At 56.8% G+C, this 19,141-nt stretch overlaps 1 protein-coding gene across 2 annotated transcripts in view; it reads right to left on the bottom strand.

Annotated features, from left to right (window-relative positions):
• Window positions 1–12,289: 12,289 nt before the first annotated feature.
• Window positions 12,290–19,141, bottom strand: part of LOC113998505 (carboxyl-terminal PDZ ligand of neuronal nitric oxide synthase protein-like) — a 29,363-nt gene continuing 22,511 nt past the window's right edge. Inside the window, exons 5-11 of one of the 2 annotated variants that reach the window (XM_027741270.2) lie at window positions 17,817–17,925; window positions 17,299–17,440; window positions 16,753–16,913; window positions 15,555–15,722; window positions 14,694–14,871; window positions 14,097–14,454; window positions 12,290–13,993 (exon numbers count right to left, since the gene is read on the bottom strand). In XM_027741270.2, coding sequence (XP_027597071.1) covers window positions 13,519–13,993; window positions 14,097–14,454; window positions 14,694–14,871; window positions 15,555–15,722; window positions 16,753–16,913; window positions 17,299–17,440; window positions 17,817–17,925 — 1,591 coding nt within the window. In that variant the 3' untranslated portion in view covers window positions 12,290–13,518. The remainder of the gene's footprint in view (window positions 13,994–14,096; window positions 14,455–14,693; window positions 14,872–15,554; window positions 15,723–16,752; window positions 16,914–17,298; window positions 17,441–17,816; window positions 17,926–19,141) is intronic. The other variant, XM_039380631.1, reaches the window with a different exon arrangement.

Here is a 19,141-nt window from a genome sequence, read left to right as displayed (position 1 = left end):
TAATAATATACTATTGTCAACAAAATGTATGAACCTTGCACTGCTAAACATTTGCTTTTGAATAAACAGGTGTGGGCATTCCAGTAGTCAGCCTGTAATCATAATTAAAGAGTATTTTTTTCCCCGTTAAATTGCTTCTGAAAAGAAGGGTGTGCATAAATAGGGGGGCAAGCTTTTTAGACAGCCTGTTAGGAACCCCACCCTTAAGTTGGCTAATACTGTAAGCAAAAAAAAAAAAAAATAGTAGTGATTTATGCTGCAGCCTCAAAGGTTTTAGACTGTTCATCTGTTTTATGACAGCTGAATCTACAGCCTCCTGGGTCAGAGGTGGGGGATCCAGCACTGATGCACTGACTGTTAAATGTCAGAATTAACTGTCTGCTGGCCTAAAGCCCCTCTTCAGCTTGAAGCAGGACTGGGCAGGTGAAAGTACAAAAGAGATGAGCAGAGGAGGACAATGAAGTCATGAAGTCAAGTAGAATTCAGCTGCACTGTGAGCACTTCCTTCATTAACCTCGCTGAGATAATCGCTTCTAGTCTTTATCTCTTGGCTAAATCTCTACAAAAGGAAAGTGTTGCCAGAGGTTTTTAGTGGTGCTTTCGATGCAGCCTGTATGGAGCTATTTCTGCTCAAAATCCCCAAACATAGATGCCCCTTTGGAGCAGTAATGTTTTCTTGGAAACTAGAACAAGTGGATGTCAAGATGGAGTAAAGACCATAAAAGTATTTTTGAGGAATGTGTCTTGACAATTTTTTGGCAGATGGAGAGCAGACGCTACAGATTCAACACAAATGTTTCACTGGTGCTGTGAGAAGTGTTACTTGTTTTGCTGAGGGCTCTCAGCTCTGCCAAAGCTTCTAATCACGTGTCAAATTAACAAAACGTGAAGCCAAGGTCGTGGTAGAGTGCCCCCACCACGCTCCTTTCTTTCAGATTATGGGTGGGAGGAGTGAAAACCAAGTGTAATTTCTAATCTCAGTAAGGTGGGAGTGTGTGTTTTCTAGTGCAGCAGCACATTTCTGAGGAGAAAGTGTCCCTCTGAGACATCTGGAAGTTTGACATGCCCTGACCTCAAACAACTCTGCTCATATCTCAAGGAAAAACCCCTGGAGAAGGTACTGCCAGCAAAGAAAACCCATGAGTCCCACAGCAGCTCCCACTCTGCTCACAGCCATAGGTCTGAGCAAGTGCAGGGAAGGAATTGGTTTTGTTTAGTTCCCCTGCAAGTTCCACAATTCTGTTGCATGTCAAATTATGCATGTTATCACCCCTGCTGTAAAATACACTTCTGGGTGTCACTTTGGGTGGGACAAGCCTTTGAAGTATTTATAAACTGAGACTGGTGAGGGCAAAACCCCTTCATGTACTCCTTGTCCCCTGCCTTTGATTGCAGTCTGGTTCTAGAGGTGTTTCCCCACCCTATTCGTATGAAAAGAAAAACCTGCATCTTTATACCAGAGATTCATGATCTTAAAGAACCTTTTCCTTCAGAGCAAGGAAACTCCTGTAAAGCTAGAGAAGAAATGTGGAGCTCAGGATGGTACAATCCTTTCGAAGCTTGTTGTGTGCTCTTATACTGGAAGAGTTCAGAAGCCAGGATCCATCTGGGCATTAACAGGAGATTTCAGACTCCCTCTTGTGGCTGCATTGAGCTGATTTTGGGCATCTGTGGGAAGATTTTTGCCATCGTGAAAATCCAAAGGCTACTTCAATATAGAAGCTTGATTAGATCTTTTGTCTTTGCTACAAAATTCACTTGAACATTGTGGCAAGTTGATTTTTCCTACATACAAAAACTCTCGAGTATGAAGTGAGAAGAGGAAGAAAAATGGTTTGAAAACGTTCTGATCAGCTCAATCACATTTGATGTGATTTGAGGAAGCTAAGGTGGACTTGAAGTAGATGGAGGTGGTTGGGAAATCCCAGTGTACATTGTATTTGCTTCTCTGAATCCAGAAAGGAGATGGGCCTGGTGCTGCAGAGAACAGTGGTTCTGAGCTGGGGGGGGCAGTGTAGGCAGTGTGGGACAGGCAAGGATGGGGAGCTGCTTAATTGCAGTATTTACCTGTGCTTACCAAAAGCACATTATTTCTCTTTGTTAGGATCAGACACGACCACACTGAATGGTCTTAATAACATAACCCTGTGCTTCTGTTTGTGGTTTTCTGAGAAACACCTGAGATCACGTTTGTCTGTTGCAGATGCCTGAACAAAAGGATTCCAACCTGCGAGTTCCTGTGCTCTTGGCTGGGCTTGGTGAGTGCAGGTGGTGCAGGGGAGCGTTTGGTTCACGCTGTGCTCTGCAGCACAAAATGCCAAAACAGCTTCTGCAGTTCTGATAGGGTTTAAATTAATTTCTCCCTTCTCACCAGGGTAAATGAGGGCTGGGAAGAATGGCCATGCCTGTTGCTTTGTTAAGCTCAGCTTTGGCTACAATTCTGGCACCAAGAAAGGAAATAAAATACAGGGAAGGGGAGCTCCATAAAAGAGCAATGGGTCTGCTCCTAAGTTGATATGTTAAACCATACAAAAACCCTGACTCTGAGGCATTGCTCTAATATTTGTAAAATCAGCATGGCAGCTCTGTGAAGGGCTATGAGTCACCCTGAGGGTGGTTCAGCTCTTTTTAAGCAGTAGCACAGCCTTCTGCTTCCAGGCAAACAGGAGTGAGGATTTTAATGGAGCCAGAATTACCCCCTGGTTAGAGCACTGTCTGACCTCTGCTTTGTTGTCGCTGCCTCCCGGGTGCCGCTGTGCCGAGAGGGAACCCGACACATCTTTGCCCGGGAGAAAAGGGCTGGATGGATCCCACCAGCACAACCCTCTGCCCCTGCCACCCCTCCTGTCTCACCCGTGGCTCTCTCTGGGCTCTGTGTCCCGGCTCTCCCCGGCCGCTCCTGCGGGACGGGGGCTCAGGTGTGGCCCGACTTGGCTCTGGCTCTCAGGAAGGCGCTGACAGCGGGGCTGACCCGGGCCATGTGCACGCAGCGGGAGGCTCTGCCCGGCCCCAGGCGCGGCCCCAGGCGCTCGTGGCCAGCCTGAGCTCCAGGCTAAACAGAGGAAGGTGAGGGTCAGCCACGGAGAGCTCTGCCCAAGGCTCAGGAAGCACATTTTGGCAGAGGAAAGAAATACAATACCGGCAGGGAGGGAAACTCGACTTCCATCCAACCCCCTCCAAGAAGCCTTTGGCTCCCTACAGCTGCTGGAGTCTTTACTACCAGTTGCAGGGCTCTTTATTTTTACAGGCTGTCGTGTGTTTGTTTTCTGTCTCTTAACACCAGCGTGTTGCAGAGGGGACAGAGCGGGGCAGAGCAGGGGGACTGGAGGGTACAGCCCTGCCCGGGGGACAGGCAACCCAGCTTCCCTTTCCTGCCTGTCACTATCTCATTGTGTGGCCTTGGGGCATTGTCACTTCCCTGTCTGCCCTGGCTCCTCTGCCATGGGATGGTTCCACCCAACACAGATCTCTGCTTGTTTACTGTCTTTGTCCTTGGGAAGGGCCTTTGAGGAGTCTTGGGGGAAGCTCTGCCTGGCCAGGGCAGGCCCAGCCCCAAGGCCCAGCTCTGCTCTCCCTCCCCAGAGCGAGCAGCAGGAGCCACACACGGGGATGGGGCGTGGGTGGGCAGAGAGGTGGCCATCACCTGCCCTTGCCACTCAGCCCAGCACGTCTGAAGGATGTTCCTCTGCAGATTCTGCCCAGCTTGTCCTTTGTGGGTGTGCTGGTGGGCAGCTCTCTGACTGGGGAGGCACCTGGAGACCTTGCTGAGGGATGGAAGAGGAGAGGTGTCCCTCTAAGCAGTCTTGGAGGGATATTTCCCAATTCTGAACTCCTCAGGTCTCTCCTGCCTTTCAGAGATCATAAGGACACACCCTGCCTTCCCCTTTGAGCTGTTCTTTGCCTTGGTGGCTGAGAATGGTGCAGGGAGCCAGGGAGGTGGTTCCAGAAGCCAAAGTCCCCAGAATGTGTGTAGCACTCAGTCCTTGCAAACCCTGCTCTGCTCTCCATCATCACTTGCTCAGAGCCATTGTTTCTTCTAACCTGTTGTGGGAGGTTGTGTTCAGGCATGACATAATCTGAGTCTGGGACTCCCCTGGAAGAATCCTCTTGAAGATTTGCTAGTCCAGCTGAAACCATGAATGTGCCGTTCTCTAAATGATCAGTAATTAATCAGGGGAGGTTTCTGCTTTCTTGTGTTCTTTGTTAGGAAACAAACAGAGTGATTCTGGCTGCATCAGTGGTGTTTTCCTTCAGGAAGGTCTGTCAGAGGCATACTAATATGTTCATAGAGCCACTGTCCATCTCTGTTGCTAATAGCAGATAATTTGATTAAAAATATGTCACTTCCTTGCTCCTTTCTCTGTGTGTTGCCCTTCTGTGTTTGTTTCAGCTTGAACAGCAACAAGGGCCTGCAGGATTTATTTGCTGTTTATTGACATTTTCCCTTTCTGATGTGCATCCTTACCTTACCCCACAGAATTCAGCTTGTGTCAGCCACAGAGGGGTGGTTTGAGGAAAGGCAGCATTAGCTGAAAATGCCTCTTCCACTTTGTTCCCTCCCAAAACACCCACATTAACAATGCACTTAAAAATCCTGAATTTGAACATCTACTTCCCTTTTAGCTGTTATTGACCTGAAAATATGTATTGCTATCCATTCCCATCTGCATCCTACTTTTGAGAGGATGTGTCATTCCATGTCATCTGGAATAGGCCTGTAGTGCCTCATTCTGCTGTGGATGGATCTGCTCCATCCTGGTGTTCCTGCCAACCTGTTCCTGCCACCTCCTCTCCTGCTTTTCCCTGGGGTTTGCAGCTGGGGGTCACACAGGTTGGTCTCTCACCTGTAGCTTTAGCATCCATGTTTTCAGGTGAAATCCTGTTTTAAATCAAGACCCTGGAGCTGTGGAGAGCCTCGATGACTCCAAGCCCCCCCTCCCGGTGTTTGTTTTTGTTTTCATTGCAGGCCCACTGCCCCATGGATCTGGGAGGGGAGAAAGGCTGAGCCCCACCAGTGCTGCTGGAGTCCCGTGTCCACCTGTCTCCAACATTTCCAGAGCACCAGCAGCTCCCAGGCCCTGGCGCTGGGCCGAGCCCGTCGGTGGGATGTGGGTGGCTGGGCCCTGGTGGGCAGGCGAAGAGCTGTCGGAACAAAACTGAATTGAAGTGATTCTTTTCCTCTCCCTTCGGCCTGCGAGGAAATCTTTTTCCATTTACTATAAAACATGGTCCTTAATAGTGCTGAAGTGTTCTACATATTTTAAATAAACATGAGTGGATTTGAGCCCAGGAGGACATGAAAGAATGCAGCATTTGCGGGGTACCGGCCCGGCACACATGTCAGCAATTTGGCTGCCTTGTGTACTTTGGCTTTTAAAAAAGCATTTAAAAGTAAACAAATGAAGGAAAATCTGGCAGCTGGATTTCAAAGTAAATTGCTTTCAGCTGATATACCCTGTTTCCAGCTTGCTTGGGTAGTATCAAGCCATACACATCCAGCAAGAAGTGCGAGCGGCCAAGGAGAAGAGCGGGGGCGGGAGGGAGAACAAAAGCAGGGAAGTTCTGTGGATTTAATTCTTCCATTTCCTTCCTTTGCACCAAACCCTCTCTGCCTGTCAGTGCCCTCACATCAGCCAGGCAGGTTCATGCTTCAGACAGCAAACTGTGCTCCATCTTCCCTCAGGCCCTGTTCTGCCAGGCTCTGCCTCTCTTCCATCAGGCCTGGAGCAGGGATGGGATGGGATGGGATGGGAGTAGCATCCATAGGAGGGCGTTTGTTAGCAGAGCTGAACTTTACTTTCAGCTGTGACCTGCAGCTACTCCATCAAACCCTCATCCCAGCCCCACTGAGCATGATGAGAGTGCCATCCCAAGCCCAGCCCAGCGGGATGAATCCATCCATGAGGGGTTTGGGAGGCTGGGCTGCTGCTCCCCCAGGACTGCCAGCCCGGGGAGGACATCACCCCTGCAGTGGTGGAGGGAAGCGGGGCTGGGAGTGCCAGAGATAACAGAGTCATTAGAGGAGGGGGGCTGAGGGGAGGCCCCGCTCCTGCGGAAGGGCCTGGTGTGTCCCCGAAGGAGGGGACTCAGCAAATGCTGACACTTGATAGTGAGGTCCCGGGCTGGACAAAGGGGGAGGTTGCTGAGGTCATGCTGCGGCTCAGCTTTGGGCTCCTTCTGCTTTGACTTACGTTTCCTCAAGTTTATAAAACTTTCTGTGGGCTGGTTCAGTGGAAAGGGCAGAGGAAACTGGTGGGTCTGGAATCCTGGTGGGACAGGGCTGGGACAGGGCTGCTCTGAGCCCTCCATCAGCCCCACACACACGGCACTTGTGCCTGGGGCTGCGAGGTAGGGTGAGGGCAGCACCCACCGAGTGCCCCTGAGGGGCTCCCAGAGGTGACACAAGTCCTGCTGTGGCACAGGAGTGCAGGGGGAGCCCAAAGGGCCTGAGCAGAGCACAGCAGACCCGGGGTGACCACGGTGTGAGCATGGTGGGTTGTGGCCCCACGGACAGTGTGTGTAGGTGGGACCTGCTGTGCTGCCTGCATGGGGAGCTGTGGTGCTTGTCCATTCCTTTGGGAGCTGTGGCCATGCTGCAGGTGATGTCAGGCTCTCAGGGGATGCCAGGCTCTCAGGGGATGCCAGGCTTGCAGGTGATGCCACGCTGGCATCATGCTGCAGTCCTGCCCTGGTGCTGCAGTGCCCCTGGAGCACCCAGGAGCCAGGAGAGAGGCAGCCAGCAGCAGAGGGGAGCTGCACATTGCTTGGCTCCTCGCTCCTGGCTGCCAGAGCTGCTCTGCTCCTGGCCGTGTCAGTGCTGCGGGCACGGCTCCATGTGGTGCTCTGTGCAAGGCAGCAACTATTTTGTGTGCACCCCTCTAGTGTCTCTTCTCCTCCCTGTAACTCAGCACACGAGCTGCCTTTCCTGGCTTGTGACTAACCCTGGGCTCCTGGCAGTGCTGAGGTGCTGCCAGCTGGGAGCTGCGAGGCAGAACGTCTGGGTGAGCAGTGTGGGAGGCAGAAGGAGGCCAGGGCTCATCCAGTGTCCTCAGCGTGTGCTGCTGCCATGGAAGCCAGCAGGACTGGCTGTGCCCGTGCTCCAGCATGGCTCTGATCATCCCTTGGCACAGGAGGCCCCTGGCACCGCTGTCAGGGGCTGGCAGTGCCCACACACACCTGCCTGCACCACCGAGCTCACTGGCCCTTCCTTGGCTCTCATTGACATGATGGAAAGTCATTTTTTTGGTTCTCTCTTCTCTGCCACCCACCCCAGACTCGGGTGGGAAGGGGCTGCCCCTGCACCAGGGGCTCCAGGGAAGGGGCAGCACAGAGGATTTGTTCCACGTGCAGGAGTGGCCATGGGTGTGAGGTGGGAACACTGGCATGTCCTGTGGCGGGAGGGAAACAACCCCCATGAAACAATTGCTCTGGATGTCCCCGGGATAGATATGTAAATGTATATGGGCGTTGTCATGGCTACCACAGGAATCCCGGGAGAGGCAGAGCCCCTGGCCCAGCCCGGGTCAGGATTTGCATTCCTGGTGCAGCAGGACCCCACAAACCCCAGGGTGCTGGCACGGGGGCAGCCCGACTGTACCGACCCCTGTGCCACTGTCACCTCCCCAGCGTGGGCAGGGGGACAGTGCCCCAGCACCATCCACTGCTCACCATCCTGCAGCAGCAGCCCGGGCACTGCAGCCCCTCACCAAGGCGGGTGCACCCCCATCCTGGTGACAGGGTGCCCAGGGAGAGAACACCCTCCTGGGAGGGGTGTCCCTCAGGTCCCATGGTCAGGCTTTGTGGTGCAACAGCAGCAAGCTGGGTGCAACCAGGAGTCAGATGAGGATGAGGATGGGGATGCCCAACATGCCCCTGACACACCTGCCCCAGGTGCACAAACCCCCAGGATGACCCAGCCCACCTCCCACCAGGCCAAGGAGAAGGAGGCCCTTCCCAGCAGCTCGTTTTTGGCTGATTCTATAAAGCTGTGAGGGAAAAGGGGCTTCCCTTTCTTGGAGCCTGTGGAGCCTCCCTGCCTGTGGTTCTGGTGAGTGCTGTGGGTGCAGGGTTGTGGTGGGGTGGGTTGTGCCTCGCGTCTGGCTGTGTCACACACCAGTGTGGCTGTCACGAGTCCTGGCAGGAGCCCTTGTCCCTTTGTGGGCATCACAGGTGCTGTTGGCAAGTGCCTGTGCATGAGCTCTGTCCCTGGGATGTGCCAGGCAGCTGCAGCCAGAGGGAGGTTGGAACTTGCTGGTGCCCCAAGTGCTTGTAACCCTAAAGTTCCTGGTGACCTGTTGTTTGCACATCTCCTCCCCTACAAGATGGGCAGAGAGGGTTTAAAGCTCTGTAGAAGAGACTGGTTGCTCCTATAACCTGAGAAACGAGGGAAGGAGGAGATTCTGAGCCTGCTCCTGGTGTCACCTGGCTGTGGGCAGTGTTGTCAGACCCAGTCCTTCTGAGTCCCCAAACCCCTGGGCACAGGGACCCCTGGTCCCACAGCCCCTCCCTGGCCATCCTGGGCTCCCTCTGCAGTCCCAGGGCTCGGCGTGCGCGGCCAAGCTCTGTCTGCTGTTTCCTTATAATTTAAAAGCCTTCCTCACATTAATCTTTTTATTTTTATTTTGACAAATGTATGTTTCCAGGAAGTCGCTGAGGTCAAAGCAGCATCTGTTGCTCGTTATTTTGGGGGATGCAGAGGGTCTTTGTGAGGGTTTCCAAAGCAACAAGGAATTAAGTGGTTTGTAAAGCAGAGAGCAGGAATGAGGAGTGGGTTGGGGCTTCCCGAAAGGCGGCTGAAGATGCTGATGAAAATCAGATCAGCTCAGCTCTATTTTCTTGGAAACTTGATCTATTTTTCTTGTATGACTGTCAGCCTGACTCCTGTATTCCAAGTGCTTGGCCACTGCCAGCTCCACGTTTCAGCACTGGGATTAGTGTGGCCCCGGTCAGACTCACTTTCCCCGGCTCGTGCCGTGCCGGCAGGGAGGACACGGGCTCTGCGGGATGGGAGTGGAGCTTTTGGGAGTGGCAGGGAAGGTCCCCTTGTCTGGGGACGCAGGTCAGAGACCTCTGGGATGGGCACCAGACCCTGTCCTTTGCCCCAGGGATGTCCCTCGCTCCCCAAAGTCACACCATGAATGGCCCAGTGCACCCCACGGGGGGCCCGCGGCCAAAACTGCTTTTTGTTTCAAAACAAGCTGAGGAGAATCCAGTGCCAAGGCGAGGGCTGTGAGGAGCCCAGGAGATTTATCGCTGAGGAAATACTTTCTCCAGCGAGGGCTGACGGCCGCAGCAGGAACAATGGGAGATTCGCAACGTGAACAAAGCTGATTTCGTTCTTCTTTTTATCAATGCGTTTTCCTTGCGGATCCTCCCTTCCTGGAAGTGGGAGATGCAGCTTCCCCCGCGCGCCCGGCGGCGTAATCAGCAGGAATGGCCATATCCTGGCTGGGAAGCGAGCTGTGAAACGCTGTCGCCCGCGGTGATTTATGAGCCCGTGGCAGTGGCCAGCGGCGGGGCTGGCCCGGGGACAAGGTGCCAGGGCGCGTGCAATATCCACGTATTCTTTCTGCTCCTCGCCGGGTCCCCGGGGAGCCGCCGGAGGAAGTTAATGGATTAGACACACACGTTCCACTTGATTTTTATTTTTTATTGCCGTGTCTCTCCAAATGCCTTTAGCAGATGCACGAGCACAATGGGGTCGGGCGATGAGCATCCCGGCCGGGCGGGCAGCGGGGCAGCAGCCAGCCTGGAAAGGTCAATGTGGAGAGTGCTTGCGTGGGGACACGGGGACAGCCTGTCCTGGCGGGTACAGTCCTGCCCCACTGGGGCTGTGCTCAGTGCTAGTTTAGGTGACTCCAGCTCCTCCACAGCTGGTGCTGACCGACAGCGCTGAGCCATCACGGGGTCATTGGCACTGTCGGAGGCGGCCGGTGCCGAGCGGATCTCTCGGGTCTCTTGCCCTGCCTGGAGCCATAAAGTCCTTCCTGGGGGCTCACTCCTGTGGAAGTGGATCGTTCCACTCCCCAGCACACGCTCCTGCCATATTATGCAATCCTCACCCGATACTGGGAATATGAAATAATTATTCTAAGTGATCAGATTTTAATTATGCAACACAGAGGATGATTATTGTACGCCAAATTGGTGCCGAGTGCTTAGTTATGTATATGCCAAATTTAGTCTATACTATTATACCCAGTGGGTGGCCATAGACAATCAGGAAGTAATTAGTTTTGCTGGAGGTTGTTCGCCTGCCTGGTTCGCTGTGCTGTCTGGGGAGCGTCTTGCTGCGCTCCGTGAATACCGCGGGCTCCGAGTTCAATACTGTCTTTTTGTGACAAGCTAATAAGCTGTCTGCATGGCGGCCTGTAATTAGCGCTGTCGATATTCATTTGGAAACGGGGACCGCGCTGAGCGGCTCCGCTGACGGCGCTTCCCTTTGTGGAGGCTCCGGGCTGGTCCCTCCTCACCTCCGGGGAGCGGCAGCGGCAGAGGAGGGACGGGGATGCGGCGGGTGTTGGATGTGCTGGTGTGTGTGTGGGACACTCGGGTCCCCACTCAGGGAAGCACCAGCCATGGGGGTGCTGAGCCCCTGAGATCAAAACCTGCCCCACTCCCAGCCCTGTGTGATCCTGGCCCTGTCCTCCATGGAGGAGCTGCCACTGGCCCCAGGTGTGAGGTGTCCCCTGTGCCCTGTCCTGTGGGGAGATGGGAATGTGGAGGGGGCTTTGCCTGGGGTGACTGTCTCTTTCTGGAGTCGTGGGGCACTCAAGGAGCCCCAGGGATCACTGGGACGTGCTGTGTTGCTGCATGGTCTCACCTTTCCAGGCAGCCTGATCCTGGGGTCTCACATGCAGAATTCCTGAGGGGCCTGGGGCTACATGAGCTGGGAGATCACTGGGACATCACTCCCTGGGGTGCTGTTTGCAGCTGGTCAGTGTTGTGGGGGCACCAGGAACTGCCCCCTTCTGTGGGAATGGCCTGGATCTGCCGGGCAGGAATTGTCTGAAGTATGGAGCAACTTTTACCTCTGTTACACAAAGGAAACTTTCCTCCTCTTTCTGTCGGAGATGCTCACTCCATTGAGATGATTGGCATACTGGAGAGCTGAGAAACTAAATTGTTTATACACTAATGAATAGAAGCTTGATTGCAAGATCCTGTTTGGAAAATTATAGTGCTGAATTGAAGCCGTACAATTACATCCAAAATGCTGCATATTCATTTCATCTGCTTTGCATAGAGATTAACAAGCGAGCCCTAAAGCAGACTCTGAAATTAAAGCTAACACCAGATTTAGTCACAGGTTACAAACTAAATGGCATTGTTTGATGGATATGAATCTTTACCACCTGCCTGCCTGATGATTGCTAGCAGCTTAGCAGACAGCAAAGGAAAAAGTTTCTTCCCATGAAGGAAGCATAATAAGGCTCTGGGCTGGAAGTGCCCCCTCCCCACACAGGCAGCCCCCCTGGCAGATGTCTGCGGTGGGCCCAGGGAAAGGGCTCCCTGTTCCCCACTCTGTCCTGCTGGAGACTGTACCCACTCTGTGGAGGGATGGAGAGTAGCCCTGGGACCCCAGAGGTCCTGGGTCCCTCCAGTTGAGTCCCCCCTCCTGCACAGGGGGAGGATCTCAGGGTCTGTCCTAGAGCCTCAGTGCTGAATCGCACATGGGTTCCCTTCCCCGCACTGCAGGGTGAGGATGTTGAGGAGGGCAGGGGCTCTCTTGCCTGTCCTGGCTGCAGGCAGCCCCTGGGGTGTCCCAGAACCCTGGCATGCCACTGGTCCCATCCCATCCTGCATCAAGCTTTGCCACCTGCCTGCCATTTGCCTACTCCCGTCTTGTACTCACACCCTGTGTGCTGGGACCAGGATTTATTTCAGGAGCAGAAATGGGGCCTAGAAAGGGCATCCTGGTGGAAGCTGTGGCAGGTGGTGGTCAGTGCCATGCAGCCTGTGGGGATGCTGCTGGGCCTGGGACAGGAGGGGTTCACTGGAGATGGGCCCATCCCTGACTATGGAATCCCTCTGCCCTGTGGTAGCATGTGTGGGGACACAGGACCTCCCATTGTCACTGGCCCTGCCAGGGGGAACAGAAGGGGCTGCTGGGACCTGCACTGGGGTTGCAGGATGGGGAGGGTGTAGGGACTTGGCTGGCAGCTCAGGGGCTCAGCTGTCATTCCCAGCAGGGATCTTCCCTCTTTGGGAATACCTGTACAGTCTGGAGTCTGACTCCACAGCCTCAGGACTCCCTCTGCGTGGGCCCCGTGGGGCAGAGACACAGCACTGGCTCTGCAAATCCGACACCTTTATTTTTTCCTTTAAAAGTCCGTTACGGAACCGCAGTGAACGGACACGTCATCCTACGGACGGGCTGGGCTGTCACTACCGCACTACAGGACAGCCCAGCCCAGCTTTACAGCCCCCAGCCCCGTCACCAGCCCCCTCCCAGCCCTGTCACTGCCATGGCCGGCTCTGGGGTGCATGTCCTGTCACCCCTATCTCCCTGTGGGAGCAGCAGTGTCAGGGACAGGCAGCGTGGCTGCCCCGAGTCTCCATTTCTGCTTGACACTTCCCAACTCAACTCTCCAACACTTTCCCAACACCCTCTCACAACCAGCCAAGGTGGATAAGGATCCCCTTGTTCCCTCCCCAAAACCTGCCCTTCACCCAACACTCTTCCTTAGACCTTAACTCCTTCCAGGACAGTCACACTTCCCAGAACAAACCCAAACCACACTGTAACACCCTAAACCAGTGCAAGGAGCAGCCTCCTGCCTGCAGCCACCAGCAAGAGCCCATGGATGCACCCTTTCCCTTCCTTGGGGGTCACCCCCCACTGCCACAGGCTCCCAGGGCCAGCCCTGCACCCATCTGTGGCCTCATGGGGGTGGTCCCAGCCTATGTGGGCAGTGGGTGCTGGAGAGTGGGAAAAGGCACCTGTGGAGGGAGGCAGTGGTGGCTTCGCCGTGTGGGGGCACAGTGGTGGGGCTGCTGTCCCCAAAGCTGGGCTGGGCACAGCGTGGCACTGGTAGACACAGGCTGCTCTGGAGAGAACCAGCATGGTGGCAGTGGGGTGGCAGCCTGGGACCCGCCTTGGGGAGCTGGGCAGGGGAGTGACACTGGCTGTGCCACATGGCCTTGCTCAGGCTACCAAGGGCAGCAACTGGTGAACCAGAACAGCCTCGTGTGCGGGTGTTCCCAGCCCTGTGCCGTGCCCTGCCCAGGGCTTCCACCCTTCAGTTCCCAGGGATTTTCTGTTGTGGAGCATCCCTGGCTGTGTGAGCAGGGACAGGACAGTGGATGGCAGTGCGAGCTGGTGCAGACCTGGGCAGGGCTGGTCAGGTCCCATCCTTTGCGGTGGCCCCATAGGTAGTGGGGGGAGCTGTTATGTGGCATGGGGACAGCAAGGGGACCTGCCTTGCAGCCTGGGCACAGGGACCCCCAACCCCAGCATAGGGTTGTGGACGGAGCTGCCAGGGCTGCTGCCACCAGCTGCCACCCACTGCAGTCCCACTAAGAGAGGACCCTGCTGGGCCCCACGGCAGTGTCCAGCTCATCCTCGGAGAAGCTGATGTGCAAGCAGGTGTCGTCCGCAGGGGAGAAGGGCAGGGAGCTGTCCGTGGGGCTGCCCAGGGCTGCCAACTCCTTGGCCAGGGCCTCGCTGGCTGCTGGGTCACGGATGCTGGCCAAGGGGGACATTGGCCCGCTCTCTCCAGTCCTGTCCTTGCCCAGGCTGCGCTGGCACGTCCCAGCAGGGCCGGGCTCCGTGCTCGAGGCAGCGCTCCGTGCGGGAGTCCTCGCCTCAGAGTCCAAGAGGGTGAGGGAGCTGGCAGTGATGCTGGTGAGGCTGGAGATGCTGGCACTGGGCAGGCTCAGGCTGGCAGCGCTCTCAGGCTTCACCTCCACCTCCAGGCTCGGGGAGGTCTTGCTTGACCTTTTGCGTAGGATGGGCGGTGGCGGGTTGAGCTTGGGAATGGGCGGCTGGCGCCTGGGAAGGCGAAGGGAGAGAGGAGGTGATGGGCAAGTACTTACCTGCACCACTCAGGGTGTTCCCGGGCCAGCTGGCGGGATGCAGAGGTGGCACATCCTACCTGTCCTCGTCCCCTCTGTCTGCGTCATCCACCTTCTGCCGGCTGCTCCCGTTGAGCAGAGCGAAGTCACTGACCTCGGAGCCCTCCACGCGCCGGCTGAGCCCATCCTGCCCCTCCAGCACTGCCAGGCACTCATCCCCCTCCTTGCTGCCGTAGCGGTGGCTGCCCCTGTCCAGGCTGATGAGGTTGAGGTAGGAGTCCCTGGGGCCCAGGGTGGGCAGCGAGCCGGGGGCCACAGGGCTGCCCAGGATGCTGGCGGGGGTGGAGGTGGACGGCAGGTGGACGTCCAGGCTGTAGTGGTTCTTCAGGTTCAGGGAGAGGGATTGGGCCAGGGACAGGTTTTGCAAGGAGCGGTCAACTGTGAGAGATGGACAAAGGGACACATGAAAACTGGGGATCTCCAACCCAGCTGCTCCCCTAGACTGAGGGGTGCAGAAATGCCCCAAAGCCACCCAGAGCCTGCTGGGATGGTACTGGGACGACCCCAATTGCTCCCTGTGACCACAAGGCGTGTGCAGATGGTCCAGAGGGATGGAACTGGGAGCACCCCAGCACCCAAACAACCTTAGTGTGTGTGTGGGGGGTCACTGAGCTCACCCGGCTGCCGGTGCTCGTCCCGCTGCTCCTCGCGGGCCTCCAGCACCGTGAGCTGCCGCACCAGCAGCGAGACGTGCTGCAGCAGGTCGCGGTTGGTCAGCAGGAGCTGCCGCACCCGGGCCTGCGCCTCGATCCGCGCCGCCGTCTCGGCCGCCAGTTGGTCCTTCAGCAGCTGCACCTGCGGGCCGGGCCGGGGCGATGCGGGGAGGGAAGGGATGATGCGGGCCGGGCCGGGCCGGGCGGAGCATCCCCGGGAGCATCCCCGGGAGCATCCCCGGGAGCATCCCCGGGACCGGCGGAGCGGCGGCGCCACAGCGCCCCCTGCCGGCCCCGCCGCGGCACCCCCGGTGACCCCCCCGAGCTGGTCCAGCGGCACCCCCGGGTGTGTGTGTGGGGTCTGTTGTCCCTCCGCTAACGAGAAACGAGCAGGGGAGGTGCCCACCGCGGGGCTCCCTGCTCTGATGCTGGTTTGGGGGAAGAGTCACCGAGGGGGGGATGATTTCCATCCAAAAATGGGATGAAACAGGGTGAAATGGGAGCTGGGGGCTCTGCCGGACCCTGCCACGCTCCCGGAGCGGTGTGAGGTCGTGCGTGCAGCCAGCCCCGGGTCTGGGGGAGCTCAGCCGTGCTGCAAGCGGTGCTGCACGGGATGCCACAAGCAAGGCTGCGGGTTGCACTGCAAGCGATGCTGCGAGGGGAGCTGCAAACCCTGCTGTGAGCTGTGCCACAAGGAATGCTGCCAGCAGTGCTGCCAGGGCCCCAGCCTGCTCCCACCTGCCACACTGTCAGCCCAGCCTGGCCAGGCTGGAGCAGGGAGAGGAGAAGGGTTGGTGCCCCCTGAGGGGAGGGCAGGGCGCGTACCTGGGCCACAGCCACCTGCGTCTGCTGCTGCTGCTGGAGGAGCTGCTGCTGGAGCAGCTGGAGGCAGTGCTGGGAGGCCAGCGGGGTGATGGAGGCTGAGGAGCAGGGGCTGCTCGGGCTGAGCAGCTGCTGGGAGCTGGCCAGGTGTAGGGAGCAGTTCTCGGCATCCTGGGCACAAAGAAATGGGCAGGTGAGCGGATCGACCAGCTCAGGCTGGGATTTGGATTGTGGTTCCCCACAGCTCTGACCCCAGTGCAGCAGAGGGGCCCCTGCACCCCTGGCACTCAGGGGGATGTTGAGGGGGCAGCCCTGGGCTTGGTGTCAGGCTCTGCATGTTGTGTGATCCCCAGGACAGTGTGTTTTGGAGTGGCTCCTGCTCCCAGAGAGCTGGTAGGGCTGCATTGGCTATGTTTGGGGAGGGCAGGTCCCCTTGGGAGGAGACAGCAGGAAGTGACCCAAACACCCCACCACCTTTCCATGATGTGGCTGCCCAGGCTGGGCGGTATCCTGGTGCCTGGAGCATTTGCCAGTGCCTGCAGCCCTTCCTGCCCCTGCCCTCCTCTGCCTGGGCAGTGCCAGAAGGAATGCACAGGAAATCCCGGCCTTTCCAGGCACGCAAATGAATCCCATGGAGTGCATGTCAGTGCAGCTGTTTTCAGCCAGGCCCTGCAAGCCATACGATTGTGTGAGCTGAAGCGATGCCATTCAGGCCCCTGGGAAGTGCTCCCAGAGCTCTGTGGAGCAGCCACTCATTAAGGCAAAACCACTGCTCGTGCTGAATGTGCCCTGGGTACCTTTGCTGTCATGGTTGGGCCCCCTTGGGATGTTGCTCCCTGGGCTTGGGTGGTGAGGGGAGCTGGGGATTGCTGCTGAGGGAGTTGGACAAGCAACTGCTGTAAAGCAGCTCTGGGGGCACAGAAATCCACCCTGGGCTGTGTCTGAAGCCTGCTCAGCCATGCGCCTCAGCCCCACTCCTGCCTCTCGCCTCAAGCCCTGCCCCAGCACTGAGACACAGCCCTGCTGTGGGAAAACTGGGAGCTAAACAGCCTGTCCTGAGCAGGGAGCCAGAGATGGGGGGTCTGCAATGGGGTCTCCATGAAAGTGCCTCCAAATCAAGCCATGATACAATGACCCTGAGCAGAGGGACCCCAGCAGCGGCAGAGCACAAGGACTGTCCCCCAGCCCTCCCCCCCATTACCTGGCCGTTCTTATCCTTTGAGGCTTGCCCAGGTTTCAGCACGCCAAGGTCCCCCCTGGCACCTGGCAGCTCTCTGGGTCCCCTCTCAGACATACAGATGCCCTCAGTGTCGATGCCAACCTCGTCCATATCCGTGATCTTGGAGCCCTTTATCTGGTGGACTTCAAACGAGACGGACACATGAACCCAAGCCCCCCTTGCCCGTGCAGGAGCGCAGGAAGAGCCGGGGCCCCGCGCAGGGCTGGGAGCTCAGGGAAGCTCAGGGACAACAGCCAGGATTGCTCCAAGTCTTGGCATGCGGTGAAGGGGCCGGAGGGAGGGAGCAGGGCAGCCGGGGGGCTGCAGACCCTGAGCTTGCTGGACGAGGGGGCTCCACCTCCCCAGTGCCCAGTGGGCAGACAGGGCAGATTCCCCATGCCCCCTACCTGAAGGGGTCCGAAGCACATGAGGGACGTGCGACCTTGCAGTTGCCCACCCCAGAGCACCCCCACACCCACTGCTGAGGGGTGGGGGGTCTGCCCGTGCCCCAGGGGAGCCACGAGTCACCTTCCAGCGGCTGCTCCTCGGCTGACTTGTCGCTGGCCCCGTCCGCCTGCCCGTCGGCGTTGTGCAGGGCGTGCTGCAGGCTCAGCTTGTGGCACACCTCGAAGGCCTGTCCCACCGTGCGCACCACGCGCATCGCCTGGCTCTGCGGAGCAACCCCGCGCTGCTCAGCCCAGGGTGGCCACGCTGCCACCGCCACCACCCCGCCACCCACGGGGCACTCGGGAACCTGCCCCACGCTGCCGGGCCTCCTCCTGTGCCGGGGGCTCCCAGTTTCCCACTCTGGATCTCGGTGTTCCTATCCCTGTGTGGACTGCGCCGCTGCTCGGGCTGGGCAGGAGGGGACAAGCACCAGGCACGTTGTTTTGGGGGCGTCCAGCACCGGCGCTGCCTTAGTGTCTCCCCAGGGATCTGCACCCTCTAACCCAGCAGCTATTTAGGTTCCTGCATGGGAAGGAGTGAGGCCCCTCATAGACCTCTTTCCTAGGGATGGCCCGGGTGCAGCCTTGGGAGTGTCCTACCTTCTTCTTGGATTTGAAGACGTTGCACCTGAAGGAGTTGTTGGCGCCGTCCCTTGCGATGTAGCTGAAAATTTTCAGGTCTTGCGAGTCATGAGAGACGTAGAAGATTCTAAGTGGGAGAGAGACAAAGGGAATTAAACAGCCAGGGGATTTTCTGCCCTCCAGACCACCTCAGCTCCTGTGGGTACCTAGGATGGGTGGGCTCCACGGTTGGAGGAACGAGGCGGTGCTGCTGCACAGCCCCTCCTGCAATTTTGAAGGCAGGAGGCGATGGATTTAGAGAGTGTTTCAGGCTTGATGGAAAACCTTCTGGTTTCTGAGGCAGGCAAAAGCTTTTTAAAGATGCTGTGGGAAAGTGAAAAAATCTATAGTCTTAGAAAGCGTATGGCTATTTTTAGCCCCAGCAATTAACCCCTGCCCAGGCTGCAGCGTGGCAGAACCGCCTGTATGATGAGTGTCCTGCCCCTCAGGGCAGCCAGCCTGGGGACCTGACAGGTTCCCCCTGGGCAGCAGGCAGGTGGCACAGCACAAAAGCCTCTCCCAGGGATGCTGAGTGCACTCGGAGGATTTCTCTCTCTGATATTCAGGCTGACACTCTTCCCTGAGCTGCAAAACCATTTTTGAAGACTTTTTTATATGTTTGATTTAATTGGGTAAAAACGTGACAAGTGAGTTCAGCTCTGAACAGAGAAGAAACCAAAGGGATTCTTGAAATGTTCTTTTTCTTCTACTCTTTCCTGTCACTGGAATTTTTTGGGTGTTGAGCTTGCAATTGGAGCAGTTGTTGTAGATCCTGTAATAATCTTTAAAGAAAGTCAGAGGTGAGAAGTGGGCATGGATAATGCATCAGCACGTCCTCTGCTCTTTATCTCCTTGCCAAGGGCTCTGACCCCTAAAACCAGTGTTGGGGATCCCAGTCCTGTGGGTTCTGTGCTCATGATACAATTATTTATTGGCAGATCTAACAGCCTGGAGCACTCTGTGCTCTTAACTGTGTCCTCGGGCCACACTCCATCACTGGGGTTGCCTTCGCATCCCCGAGGGCTCCTGAGGCACCAGATGGGGCTTGTGGTCTCTGAAATTCCTCAAGATCCTATGGCAGGCACTATGGAAAGTAATGCTCTCTTACCACGTCCATAAGGGTTAATCCCCTGCAAGCACTTACACCTGAGAGTAAGGCCCTTCTTCAGGAGCACACAGAGAACCATGCTCTGAAGGAAAACTGTGGGAGGCCTGCCTTCAGAGGCAGAATCAGAGAGTAATCCGGGTTGAGGCACCTCTGAGGGTCACCTGGGTGACCCTGTTCAAAGCAGAGCCAGCTTCAA

This window comes from Pipra filicauda, unplaced genomic scaffold (assembly GCF_003945595.2).
Source record: "Pipra filicauda isolate LSUMZ 115617 unplaced genomic scaffold, ASM394559v2 scaffold100_size2392355_pilon, whole genome shotgun sequence".
NCBI classification, from domain to species: Eukaryota; Metazoa; Chordata; class Aves; order Passeriformes; family Pipridae; genus Pipra; species Pipra filicauda.
This window is presented reverse-complemented; position numbering and strand designations above follow the sequence as displayed.